Source organism: Scyliorhinus torazame, chromosome 19 (assembly GCF_047496885.1).
Source record: "Scyliorhinus torazame isolate Kashiwa2021f chromosome 19, sScyTor2.1, whole genome shotgun sequence".
Taxonomy (NCBI): Eukaryota; Metazoa; Chordata; class Chondrichthyes; order Carcharhiniformes; family Scyliorhinidae; genus Scyliorhinus; species Scyliorhinus torazame.
In genome coordinates, this window is record NC_092725.1 from 123,339,400 (window position 1) to 123,353,089 (window position 13,690).

The 13,690-nt window shown below is 48.2% G+C and overlaps 1 protein-coding gene across 2 annotated transcripts in view; it reads right to left on the reverse strand.

The window, feature by feature from the left end:
• mettl25 (methyltransferase like 25) overlaps nt 1–13,690 on the reverse strand; it is a 107,388-nt gene that overhangs the window by 31,941 nt on the left and 61,757 nt on the right. For both annotated transcript variants that reach the window (XM_072485149.1, XM_072485148.1), the window contains 2 exons: nt 8,587–8,681; nt 8,440–8,469 (listed from right to left, as the gene is read on the reverse strand). In XM_072485149.1, coding sequence (XP_072341250.1) covers nt 8,440–8,469; nt 8,587–8,681 — 125 coding nt within the window. The remainder of the gene's footprint in view (nt 1–8,439; nt 8,470–8,586; nt 8,682–13,690) is intronic.

Consider the following 13,690-nt stretch of genomic DNA (forward strand, 5'->3'; position numbering starts at 1 on the left):
AAGGCATCACGCAGTCGGTGATGGCCATGGCTGAGGGCCTCGGCAGAATGACCGCCTCACTGGAGGATGTCACCCAGTACCAGGCTGACCTTGATGAGGTTCAGCAGGGCATGTCCCGCTCTCAGATGGGCAAGGCCGAGGCACTACAGCTTGTCCCAGTCTCAGGTGGGCATTGCCAAGGCACTGCAGAGCGTGGCCCAGTCATTGAAGGATATGTCCCAGTCGCGGAGGAGCATCGCCGAGGTCATCGACACTGTGGTGCAGACATTGGGGATCGGCCAGGGCTGGCAGAGCCAGATGGTGCAGGAGCAGTCGGGGCTCGAACCAGCTTCCCCTTCATCCCAATGTGGGGCCCAGGGCCCTATGAGCACGGACTGGAAGGGGGGCTGAGTGCCAAACCGGACCCATCCCGTGGGGCAGCGACGGTGGTCACCAGCTCCCCCAAGTTCCACCCTCTGATGAGGCTCCGTCTTGGGATCAGCACACGGGACAAGGCAGTATGGCTGTACATGTGCCGTCGACAGGTGAGCTGGAGCCCTCCAGCCCCAGAGCCCTGAGTGGATGCCCGCCAGGGGCATCGAAAGCCACGGGACGAGGTAAGCAGCTGGCTGCCTCCACCTCAGGGGGGGGAAACCTAGACATAGTGGTAGAGCTAGGAGGGCCAAGCACAACGAAGATTACTGAGGGTTCTGGGGGAGATGGGGACAGGGTAGGTAGGGGGTGAAGGGGTTGAGGAGGGTGGGTGTGGAGGATGGGGGTTGGGGGGGGGGCGGCACCATCGGGGGAGTGGGAACCTGTATTGAACAATAAACACCCTTGTGCACAACCAGTGGGATGCCTCTGTCACTTTCTTCCACAATGCAACACCACGTGTGAGCGAGCACTCAGAAAACAGGCAGGGGTCAGACTATGGCATAGATTGAGGAGCACCAGCGCCCAGCTCTCTGCGGGTTATCACCCCCTCCTTCCCCAGTGACCCGTTGACAATGCCGGCAAAGTCCCAGAACTCTGGAGTGATGCCGGATCCTCATCCCTGCCGCCTGTCCTGCAACCTCTGGCCTCAGGTTCCTCCCCGGCCATGTCCTCCAGCCCCCACTGGTCTGGCGCCTCCTCATCACCCTTGTCCTCCTCGTCCTCGTCCTCCTCCTCGGTGGTCCCATGTTTCTCGTCACCAACCTCCGTCACCCCGCTGCTGTGCCAGGTTATGGAGGACACAGCGACCACATCACAGCAGCGACCCTCGGGGAGGTGTACTGGAGTGCACGACCAGAGCGGTCGAAGAATCAGAACCGCATCTCAAACAGTCCGATGCACCGCTTAATGCCACCCGGGTGGCTGCATGGGCCTCGTTGTACCGTGTCTCTGCTTCGGTCTCCGGCCCCCACACTGGCGTCATTAGCCAGGTCCTCAGCGGATATCCCTTAACCCCCCAAGAGCCAGCCGTCCATCCTGGGGTGCTCCTCTCAGAGGGCAGGGATGTCCGACTGCCCAGGATGTAGTGTCATGGACACTCCCCGGGAACTGTGCATACCCGTGCATTATCTTCATCTGGTGGTTACACACGAGCTGTATGTTGAGGGAGTGGAACCCCTTTCTGTTAACATAGGGCACCCCCAGATGGTTCGGTGAGCGTAGGATCACATGCGTGGCATCCATGACCCTCTGGAACTGGGGCATCCCGGCGATAGCGGAGAATCCTGCAGCCCGGGCATCTCGCTGAGCCTGGTCCATGTCAAAGATGATGTAGTCTTCCGCCCGGGCACACAGGGCATTTGTGACCTGCCAGATGCACCGGTGGACTGTGGCCTGTGAGATACCAGAAAGGTCTCCGCTCGAGCCCTTGAATGATATTGTGGCGTAAAAGTTCAGGATTGCAGTGACGTTGACGACCACGACCACGGGGAGAGGATGTCCTCCTTCTCCACCTAGTGCCAAGTCTGCGAGGTTATGCCACAGGTGTTGCACTTTCTCCTTGTTGAAGCCTGTGGCTCACACTGTCCATCATTTGTTCAAATGACCAGCGAAGCTTGTACACCTGGGCCATCCTGGGACTCCCCCTCTGGGTCCCTAGCTGGCCTGATGGGCGGCTGGGGCCTCAGGGTGTGGTGCACATGGGCCGCTGCCCCGAGCATCTGCAGGTGCTGCTGCTGCCTCCTCCGTCTGACCGCACGTGTAGCACCAGCATCACTATGGCAACCTCTGCGTCTAACATCCCTGCCATAGCATCCAATATCTGCAAGGCACTGGGAGAGGGTATTAGACTGACAAACAACGTGGCTCCCACCCCGGGACCCTCCATTACGCCACTGATTCCCCCCACCACCCGACCCGGAATCCTCTGCCCACGCACACCCGGCCGCAGTGAGCACCCCTCATTGGACCCCAGACCCTGTACCCCTGACCCCCGTTCACAACATCAATTGGACCGGGCGATGACCCCCACCCCTTGGCACTCATCACCGTCCGGCCGTTGTCATGTCCCCTGGAGCTGTGTCCCATCCCCTGGGTGTTCGGATGTTGGCTTCTGCGTAGGTGGTGTGGCCTCCCGCAGTGTTCAGATACACTGTCCAGGCATCGCAATCTGATTGGGATGCTAGGCAATGAATCCCATATGCTACATGGCCCGCCCACCCACGGGAATCCACTTGGGTTGTGTGAAGTGCTCATTTAACCACGATTGCCAATTCCCGAGAGGCTATAGCCTTCAGCTGCACGGCCAGAGGCCTCGGCAGTCAGTGGGGGTTATGGCTGGTCGGTGGGGAAGACGGGCAGGGACAAGGGTTGCTCCACAATGGGGTTGGCATGGTGGTGCCGCGAGCGGTTGACTCATAGTTGCCCCCTTCCCCACACCCTCCCATGGTGGCTGACCCCCGCGGAGGGTCCCCCAACCCCAGCTGAGCACTGGGGTTGCAAGGCCAGCGCTCTCGGGCTCTTTGCCTGTGAGTAAAGATGGCTACTCACCTCCTCAGCACCCCACAGAAGCCATTCCGTCAGGTTCACGTTTTTAAAAAGGAGTACTAATCGGTGCCAGTGTGAGCACTTGCTGAGGAGGCCACTGAATGACTGGAAGCCATTGGATAAGAGGTGGCTCTCGTTAATTGCATGCAAATGAGGCTTAAGTGGTGATAATTGGTTTCTTGCCATGCGACGGCGAGATCCTGATTTCACCTACGAGGGGGGGCCGGTTGCATCGCAAACTGTTTGGCGCCTGGCACGGATCTCGTTTTTGGCCTTTCCCACTATTCATCGGCCTCATTTCGCTTGAGCGTGGGTATAACGAGGCCGGAAGATCACGTCCTATGGTTTTTTTAAGTGCATTGTTAAGACTTCCTTAATAATAGATTCTAGCATTTTCCCAACAACTGATGTTAGGCTAACTGGCCTGTAGTTCATTGTTTTCTCTCTTTGTCCTTTCCTGAAAAATGGTGTAACATTTGCCAACTTCCAATCTAATGGGACTGTTCTGGAATCTAAGGAATTTTGGAAAAGCACAGCTGGCACATCCAGCTATCTCTTTTAGAACCCTAGGACATAGGCAGGAACCCTAGGATGTAGGAACCCTAGGCAGCACAGGTGGATAGCACTGTGGCTTCACAGCGCCAGGGTCCCAGGTTCGATTCCCCACTGGGTTACTGTCTGTGCAGACTCTGTATGTTCTACCCATGTCTGCGTGGGTTTCCTCCGGGTGCTCCAGTTTCCTCCCACAGTCCAAAGATGTGCAGGTTAGGTGGATTGGCCATGATAAATTGCCCTTAGTGTCCAAAAAGGTCAGGAGGAGTTATTGGGTTACGGGGACAGTGTGGAAGTGAGGGCTTAAGTGGGCCGGTGCAGACGCGATGGGCCGAATGGCCTCCTTCTGCACTGTATGTTCTATGTTCTATGATACAGGCCATCAGGTTCCGGGGATTTGTCGGAGTTTGTCAATACTTTTCCACTGATGTTGATTTCCTTCCTCTTTTTAGACCCTCGCCCCTTTCTGGTATGGAACACTCGGCTTCTACTGTGAAGACAGACACAAAATGTTTGCTCAATATCTCTGCTATTTCCTCATTCCCCATGATAATTCTTCCTGCCACTGCAGTTACTCTCTTCCTCTTCATACACTTATAAAAGCTCTTACAATCTGATTTTATATTCCTCACTAGTTTGCTCACCTATTCTATTTTTTCCTTTTTATCAACTTTTTGGTGGCCCTCTGCTGGTTTCTAAAACTCGCCCAGTCCTCCGACATACTACTGTTTTTTTGCAATAATTTAATCTAATACTACCCTTAGCTTCCTGAGTGAGCCACAGATGGGTCTTTCTCGTGGAGATTTGCTTTCAATGGAATATATTTTTGTTGGACATTTTGAATTGTTTCTTTAAATGTTTCCTGCTGTTCATTTACCTCCATACCTTTAAGTCTATTTACCCAATTAACCTTAGCGGGTTCTCCCCTCATACCGATGTTATTGGCTTTGTGTAAGTTTAAATTTCTTGTTTGTGATTGGAATATGTCACTTTCAAAATTAACATGGAATTCAACGGTATTATAATCACTACCTTACAGAGGATCTTTTGCGAAGACATTACTAATTAACCCCAATTCATTACACAACACTAGATCTAAGATAGTTTTATCCCTAATGGATTCCAGTGTATTGCTCCAAGAAACAAACCCATTCTACACACTCATCTTCTCAACCACTCTTGCTAATTTGATTGTTCCAATCTGTAAAAAAAAATGAAAGTTCCCCACAATTATTACATCCCTTATAACAGCAAACATTTCATTCAATTGCACAATCTCTTTTAAATAACAAGCATTGAAATTAACAGTCCCACTTCAAAGAGCCCATCACCACTTTAAGATATCATTCAGCTGTTAAATGGCAGGCACCCTACTCTACAATGGACAGTTGTATAATCAATCATGCATCACTAAGCCAGTAATGGGAGCCCCTAAGGCTTTTGTCAACAGTCAGAGTGAACTAGCAAGCAATCATCTTTTTTAACATGGCAAGAGTTAAAGGGCATGCGTTTTAAATGCCTTGACAGTTCCCTTTGATATTCATCTTGAGGGGCAGCATGGCGGCCCTGGGGCACTGTCCGTGTAGAGTTTGCAAATTCTCCACGTGTCTGCGTGGGTCTCACCCCTACAATCCAAAGATGTGCAGGATAGGTGAATTGGCCACACTAAATTGTACTCTAATGGGGAAAAAAAAGAATTGGGCACCTTACAATTAAAAAAAAGATATCCATATTGATAGTTTTGACAGCTTTCTTTTTGACAGCTCTTCACAGTTCAACTTAACATTTTTGACAGTTGCTTCTGACAGCTTCTCTTGACAGAGGGTGGCACAGTGGTTAGCACTGCTGGCTCACAGCGGCAGGGACCTGGATTCAATTCCAGCCTTGGGTGACTATCAGTGTGGAATTTGCACGTTCTCCCCATGTCTCGTGGGTTTCCTCTGGGTGATCCAGTTTCCTCTCACAGTCCAAAGATGTGTAAGTTAGATGGATTGGCCAAGTTAAATTGCCTCTATGTATCCAAAGTTAGGTGGGGTTACTGGGATAGGGCAGGAGATTGGGCCTACGTGGGGTGCTCTATCAGAGGGTCGGCGCAGACTCGATGGCCCAAATAGCCTTCTTCTGCACTGTAGGGATTCTTTGATTCTATGACAGTTCATCTTAACATTTTTAAACAGTTGATTTTGACAAGTCCAATGAGCTTCATAGTTCCATGAGCTCAGTTGCTCTTTACACACATTCATGCCTCATTTTAAAATACCCAAAGTGCACCTCATTTCTCCTAAAGGGCATCCCACCTCCCCCCAAAGGGTACCTCACCTCTCCCATTGATTCCCCACTGATTCCTGCAATCATATCTAAAGTTTTATGTTACCTCTCCAAAAGAGTACCTTGGCTTTCCAAACAATTCCACAAAGTTCAGACCTGTTCCTACCAGGCCTAATCTGCGCACATTGGATTTGAGCTACCGAACACCCTAAAATCACACATGAATGAAGACAGCTGCTGGGCAGCTTCCTCCGCGAAATGCGCACGCAGGAATTCTGACCCGCGTCCATTGCCTCCCCTGCAAAAATGGTAGGTGCTGTGTTTGGGAGTGGGATTTCCGGATTTAGGTCTCTTCCATTATTTTGCCCACAATGGAGATGCTCTGTGTCACTGGGGAAATCTAGGGCATTGCGTATCCATTGCAATGGATTAGAATGCTGGAGGTAGAGCGATACAAATTGCGTAGCCATTTTTGGTTGCGAGCTCAAGTTACCTTCATACTCGGTTTTAAAACAATCAATTCAAGTTTCCTGCCAGAGGATTAAAAATCATTTAACATAAAGCATATTTTCATGACACTATTTTTACTTTTATATTGCAAAATATTTCCTTTACCACTTGCAGTAAATGACATCACAAACCATAGAAGTTTTTCTCAAATTCATTACATATATATTATATATATATATATATATATATACACACACACACACACATATATGCACATAGAACCAAACCGCAGTAAAATGTGGGGGCAAGGGAGAGGTTCAAATTAATTCTTTATATCAATGTGTTCATCATATGAGCAAAGGGACAACAAAACACCCAATTTAAAGGAGTCTCACAATCTTCTACCAATAAATAATGTGGAACATATGTCAAATCATGACAGAAATTATCTCCATTCTTGTTGAAGAACCTCTTTAGAACTGACACATGAACTAACTAGTCCTTTAAGAATTCTAAGAACCATTTATGTAACTGAAACCTCTAAAAACAAAAACAGTCGAGTGTTCTCAAATGTCATTGATAAGATTAATTAAATCAAGGGAGAGAGTTCAACTCTTTTACACAACCAAAGATTATTCTTCCTCCAAATTTCCTCTCTGGGTTATGCTGGCAACTCTATAGTACCTCACTACAAATGATCATTCCTCACAAATGCACACAATTCAACAATGGGAGATGGTTTATTATCAGGCTCTAACCAATTCTACACCTCTGTAAAAAAGCAAAGAGTATGCTCCTTGTGGCTTTAATGTGGAAAAATATCTCACGCCGTTCAAAGGGACACAATCAGGTCTTGGGCGAGCTTGAGCAAAAAAGGTAGGTTTTAAGGAGGAGAGGGGGGAGGGAAGAGGCAGTGAAGTTCAGGGGGAGATTTCCACAGCATTGAGAGTAGATGAGTCAAATAACTTGCCAATGTTGGGGTGAAGGGATGGACAGAAGGCCAGAGGACAGAGTTTTTAGAGAATTATTGGACTGCAGCAGACTACAGGGATTGGGAGGGGGGAGACCATGAAGAAAAATAAAGGATAATGAAGAAATTAATATTTTAAAACTGAGGCACTGGGAGTTAATTAGACTCAATGAGCACAGGGGTGAGTGGGATTTGGACAGGATATGACATATGTGGTTAGGATGAGCTGGAATTTCTGAAGCGTTGGTGACCAGACAGGAAACCATTGTAACCAAATAGTCTGGAGTGACAAAGGTATGGGTAATATTACAGAGGTGCAAGAAGGCAACTGTTGTGATGGGGAGATATGGATTTGGAATAGCCAGAGATGGAGATGGCTTTCTTCTTCTCCATGATATTATGGAGTAAATTGTAGCTTATTGTGGACTGATGGTCAGACATGTACTTTACGTAGCACAGGAAGGTTTGAGACGGTTAGTGATGAGGGTTGGGTGTCATTAGCATAGGCAAGGAGCCAAACCCTGTGTTTTCAGGTAATGCCATTGAGGAGCAGCATGTAAATGAGGAAGAGAACACGTTTGGTGGGCAAAAGGGAAGGAAGGAAATGTGGCAGATGCATTTGAATGATGGTCTCAATCTTAATGATAGGGAAGTCCATGAGTTCATCACCTTGTTGGAGGTGAGGGTGCAGGGGGAAGGGAAGAGGTGGTTTATGGGGATTGTTGGTGGTGGAATTATCTTTGTTCTCTCGGATCTTCCTCTAGCCTGTGGATTATAAAACTGCCCCACCACTGGGTCAGCTGAAATCAGATATCTGAACCTAGAACAGGGGTCCAATCAGGGAACATCCATAGCTTATGTTGGGTAGCAGCAGCCTTGAGATATGATAGTCAATTACCACAGCTTTACCGGAGTACTGCACAAATCTCAAATGATAAGAATATCAGCCCCTTGGTTGTTATGCAGAAGGAAAGGAACTGTGATTTCAATGGCTTCAATGGAAAGAGTAGTTATTATTTTTAAACTATTGAAGTCAGTCCATAACATGTGTACTTTGTTCCATAGCTGGTAAAATATTCCCTCGTCCAAGACATTCTATAATGCTATCAGTATTCAAAGTTGCATATTGTTTGACTCTAAGAAAGGGCGATTAAAGTTCAATAAATCACAATTAATGTGAAGTTTAAAATAAAATTACGATATTCATTGGTGTCAACGGTAGAATATAAATGGATACTTACCCCATGGCCAACTGTCACTCTTTCCAATGGCTACAAAGTGAGATGAACACAAGATTTTTAAGCTTTGAACTGGATAACTAAACCTGTATTTACTAAAATTGATTTTCATCATATGCAGTAATTTGAAAGGCTGATGTGAAAGTGTACCAGGCATGCAGACATTCTAGCATTCCGTCCACAATGCCAGACGCTGCTTCTCAAGTACTGGCTCATAGGAAACCCCCATGGTCCATGACAGCAATCTGCAGAGAAAGAAAAATGAAGAACTCATTATTCTTCATATGCATTCAAATTTTGTCGCATTTTTAATATACGATTTTTGGATAAGTAATTGTTATTATATCGGTTAATCTAGAAAGGATAAATCAAGAAACTAGTACTTGAAGATAGTGCAATAACTCAAACTTAAAAGGTGCTTGTTCTCAGCGATGTGGTATTGTACGGTCGTCCATGGTTATTAAGTTACTTGGGCTTTCTTGTTTCTCGGTTAACTTTATTTCAATGCCATTTACAATCTTCTGCAGTGCAATATATATTACAAGTTTTACTTTTGTGTTCCACAGCATGAAAGATGCCAATACCAGGGAATGGAATGCTTCGCTATAATTTCTTCCCAATGCCAGTATCAAACACTGCTGTGTCCCATCAATGTGCCTTAAGTGTAGCCTTAGAATGCTTATTAGTGTAGCAACTTGACATTTCTCAAAATAGCTTTCTCTGTGGCTTCTTTCAGGGAGACAATCTTTACTGAATTGTGGGAGGTTTTGTGGTATGGACCAGTCAATGGGGTTAGAGTGCCCCAAATTTATTTCAGTACAGTCCTTGAAACCAGAAGAAAAAAATCATTTATTCCATAATAATAATCTTTATTGTCACAAGTAGGCTTACAATACTGTAATGAAGTTACTGTGACAAGCCCCGAGTCGTCACATTCCGGCGCCTGTTTGGGTACACAGAGGGAGAATTCAGAATGTCCAAATTACCTAACAGCATGTCTTTCGGGACCTGTGGGCGGAAACTGGAGCACCCGGAGGAAACCCACGCAGACACATGGAGAACGTGCAGACTCCACACAGACAGTGACCCAAGCAGGGAATCAAACCTTGGACCCTGGCGCTGTGCAGCAACAGTGCTAATCACTGTGCTACCGTGCCGGCCATTGGTCTGGGTTAGAACTTAACGCATACCTCGGAGGTAAAAGGGAAGATTTTAAAGATTATTATTTAAATTATTCTACAGTGACTTTGCTTCCTTTTTTAAAACTAAGTATTACAAAATCTCACCTTTTTATGCATCAATACAATAAAGTAACAGAATAATAACGGAGGGTGAGAGAACTACTGGGTTAAACCTAGACAAATGCTGACATTATCACTGATCTTCACCTAACCTAAATGTTGGTTTATATCCAAATTTGTTGACTGAAAGTGGAATGAAAAACAAAGAAAGTTGCAAAATCCTTTGCTTCAAGGAAAATTGAAATGCCCTATAATTCTAAATGTTAAAAGCAAAATAGTTACACACCTATTGGTACCTTTATCTGATCCTTGCTACTATATTGTGACGTATGCGTCGAAGCTGCTGCTTTGAGGTCCCAGATAGACAAAATAGATATACGTGCAATTCGTGGGGCTACTGAATCATACAGACTAGGAAGGCCAATCGTTTATCTTTAGGTTATGCCTGAGTTAATTAATCTCAGCTAGGGCAACAGTAACATCTTTATAATTGGCCTATTGTCCCTAGATTGGAACGGTAAATTGCTCATCAATATACAGCCTATTGGAAACTGCAGACATGTGAACAAAGTATATGGCCAGGATTTTCAACAAATTATTTTATCACGGATGTGACCCTAAATGCCCTTGAGAAGGTGGTGATGAGCTGCCTTCTTGAATCACTGCAATGCATGTGGTGTAGGTACACCCACTATGCTATTGGGAGGGCTGTTCCAGGATTTCGAACCAGCCACAGTGAAGGAACAGCAATATAATTCCAAGTCAGAATGGTGTGTGGCTTGGAGGAAACTTGCAGGTGGTGGGGTTCCCATGGCATTTTTGCTCGTGCCCTTCTAGCAGGTCGTGCATGTGGGATTGGAAGGTGCTGTGAAAACAGGCTTGATGATTTGCCTCAGTGCATCTTGTAGATGGTACACACTGCTGCCTCTGTCCATCGGCAGTGGGAGAGGTGAATGGTTAGGTGGTGCATGTGGCGCCATCCAAGTGGGCTGCTTTGTCCTGAATGGTGGTGAGCTTTAAAAAAATATTTTTATCAACATTTTTCAATTTAGAAAATACAAACTAGAAAAAAATAAACAAATTTACATCCATCAACCATAACAAACAGAAAAATAGAACAATCCCTCACATAATCTAAATACCCTCGCCTCCCGTACCACCATAACAACGGTGACCAATTCCTTGAAATAAACAATATGAGGCAACAATCTCCGATCGAATCCCTCAATTGCCCTCCTCACGGTGTACTTAACTTTCTCAAGGGATAAGAGCTCCATCAGATCCACCAGCCAGACTGAGGCAATGGGTGGAGATGTAGGAGTCCTCCACCCCAGCAGTACTCGCCTCGAGGCAATCAGTGATACGAAGGCCAGGACATCGGCCCTGCGCCCGTCTGCAGCTCTGGCGAGTCTGACGCCCCAAATATGACCATTAAAAGACAGGGCTCCAGCTCAACCTTCAGAATCGCCAACATGGGGTTGAAGAAGGAGACCCAGAAATCCACAAGCTTGGGAGAGGGTCAGAACACTTGCGTGTTATTAGCCGGATCTCCTGAACAACGCTCACCGCCTGTCCTCAACCCTTAAAAAGCAACTCATTCTGGACTTGGTCAGGTGCGCCCTTAAAACTAACTTAAAGTTGGATCAAACGGACTTCCGGTGGCGTGGGCGAGCAGGGCGGCCGCAGCAACAAGAGCTCCCGCCTGTGGCCGCGATTCGCGGCGATTTCGAGGAAATCCCCGAGTCTTCACACGCCCCCCCCCCCCCGACTATCGTCGGCCTTTGGGGCCGCCACGAGCAGCCAGCGGGGCCGGTTTAAAAACCGGCGAGTGTCGGGGGGCTGAGGCGCCGGGCCCGGCGCGGCAGGTCAGAGCAGCGGGGGCGGAGCTACGAGGAGGCCGAGGCAGCAGGCCCGAGGCCAGGGCACCATGTAGGGAGGGTGCTCCACGTCGGATGGCTCCCACCTAGGAAGAAGAAGGTTGAAGCCTGGTCCCAGGTGAATGCCGGTGAGAAAGAAAGAAGATTTAAGGAAGTTTGGTAAAAGTTTTTTTTTTCTCCCCCCCCCCCTTTATTTTTCAAAAAAGAAGAATGTCAGATTGATGAAGGGCAGGAGGGTGAAGGGGGAGAGAGGAGAAAGGAAAGACGATAAAAAACAATAAGCCACTAAAGGATGCGAAGAGCAGCGTCGAAGAAAGGAGGAAACGCGGGTTCGCCGCCGAAGGAGAAGACGAGCAAAAGTGTTGACAGGATGGCGGAAGCCGAACTGCAAGGCGGGGCCGCACTACTTACCTTACGGTGGAGAAGATGACCGAGGTGATGGTGGTGGAGCTGGAAAAACATTTGGTGAGGCACATGAAGATCCTGAGGCAAGAGATGGCGGTCGTTTTGAGGTCATTGTTGGAGGAGTCAATCGGCCCGATGAGGGTGGAGGTGGCAAAGGCATCGGCCGAGTTGAGAGAGCAGGGCGAGAAGATGAAGGAGGTGGAGGAGGCCGTGACACGACACAGTGACCAGGCCACCTCGATGGGGGACGAGCTGCGGAGGGTGGTGGAGGTTAACAGAGGACTCCGAGCAAAGCTGGAACACTTGGAAAACCGCACAATTTGAGAATTTTAGGCTTGCCCGAAGGGACAGAGGGCCCAAGGCCAACGCAATACTTTGCTAAGAAGTTGGCGGAGCTGATGGTGGAGGGTGAGAGCCCCACCCTGTACGAGCTAGACCGAGCTCATCAGTCATTAAGGCCGAAGCCAAAAGTGAACGAGCCGCCAAGGGCAGTAATTATCTGCTTCCATAAGTTTTGCATGAAGGAGAAAGTATTAAGCTGGGCGAAGCAGAAGCGTGAGGTGCTGTGGGATGATACTGCGGTTCGGATCTACCAGGGCTTGACGGTGGAGTTGGCAAAAAGACGAGCGGCGTTTGGGCGAGTGAAAGCGGCTTTGTACAAGAAGGGGGTGCGATTTGGTGTGGTGTACCCGGCGAAGTTGAGAGTAACATATAACGCCAAAGACTTTTATTTTGAGACAGCGGAGGCGGCTGAGGTGTTCGTGAGGGCAGAAGGCTTGGGACAGACGTGAAGAGCGGAACTGGAAGAGAGACTGTGGACTGTGTTTGAGCGGCTGGAAAATGTACAAATGTTACAACTTTCTTTTTACTGATTTGTATTGAAATTTACTTCTCTTTGCATTGTTACAGAGTTCAAGTTAATGGCGTTCTGTGTTGCAACGGTTAAATGTTATGTTAGTGAATTGTAGGGGTTGGATTGTTGGGTTTGTTTTGGTGTTTCTTTCTCTGGGACTGGGCGGAAGGGGGCGAGAGGTCTTGGCGGGGGGAGCCACCCGCGCTAGCTAACTAAAGTCAGTTAGTGAACGGGGGTGAGGTGAGAGGAGGACTGCGGACGTCGGAGCCTGGATAGCAGGCTTCAATGGGCCTACGAGGTGAGCAAGAGGGGGTGGTGAAATGGATGTTGGGGGATATTTTTGGCGGGGGGGGTTCTTGGGAGGGGGGTTCTTGGGAGGGGGGGAAGGGGTTGGATGTTAACAATGGACAGGGGCGGGTCAGGCTTATGGGGCAGGGCCCGGTGGTATGGTGATGGTGGATAAGAAAGGTGGGGGGGGTGAGAGACCCCCAGTAAGGATAATCACGTGGAACGCGAGAGGGTTAGGAGGTCCGGTCAAGGGTGCTTGCACATCTTAAAAGTTTGAAAGCCGCTTTAGCAATGCTGCAGGAGACTCACTTGAGGGTGAAGGACCAGGTGAGACTTAAAAAGGGCTGGGTTAGCCAAGTGTTTCACTCCGGATTTGATGGAAGTGCTCGAGGGGTAGCGGTGCTGGTCAGCAAAAAGGTACGCTTCCAGATGGAGAAGGTGGTGGCAGATCAGGGGGGTAGATATGTGATTGTGACAGGGGCACTGGAGGGGAGATTAGTGGCGGTGTTAAGTGTATACGGTCCCAATTGGGATGATGTGGGATTCGCGAGGAAGATGTTTGGGGCTATTCCCGACTTGGACATGCATGA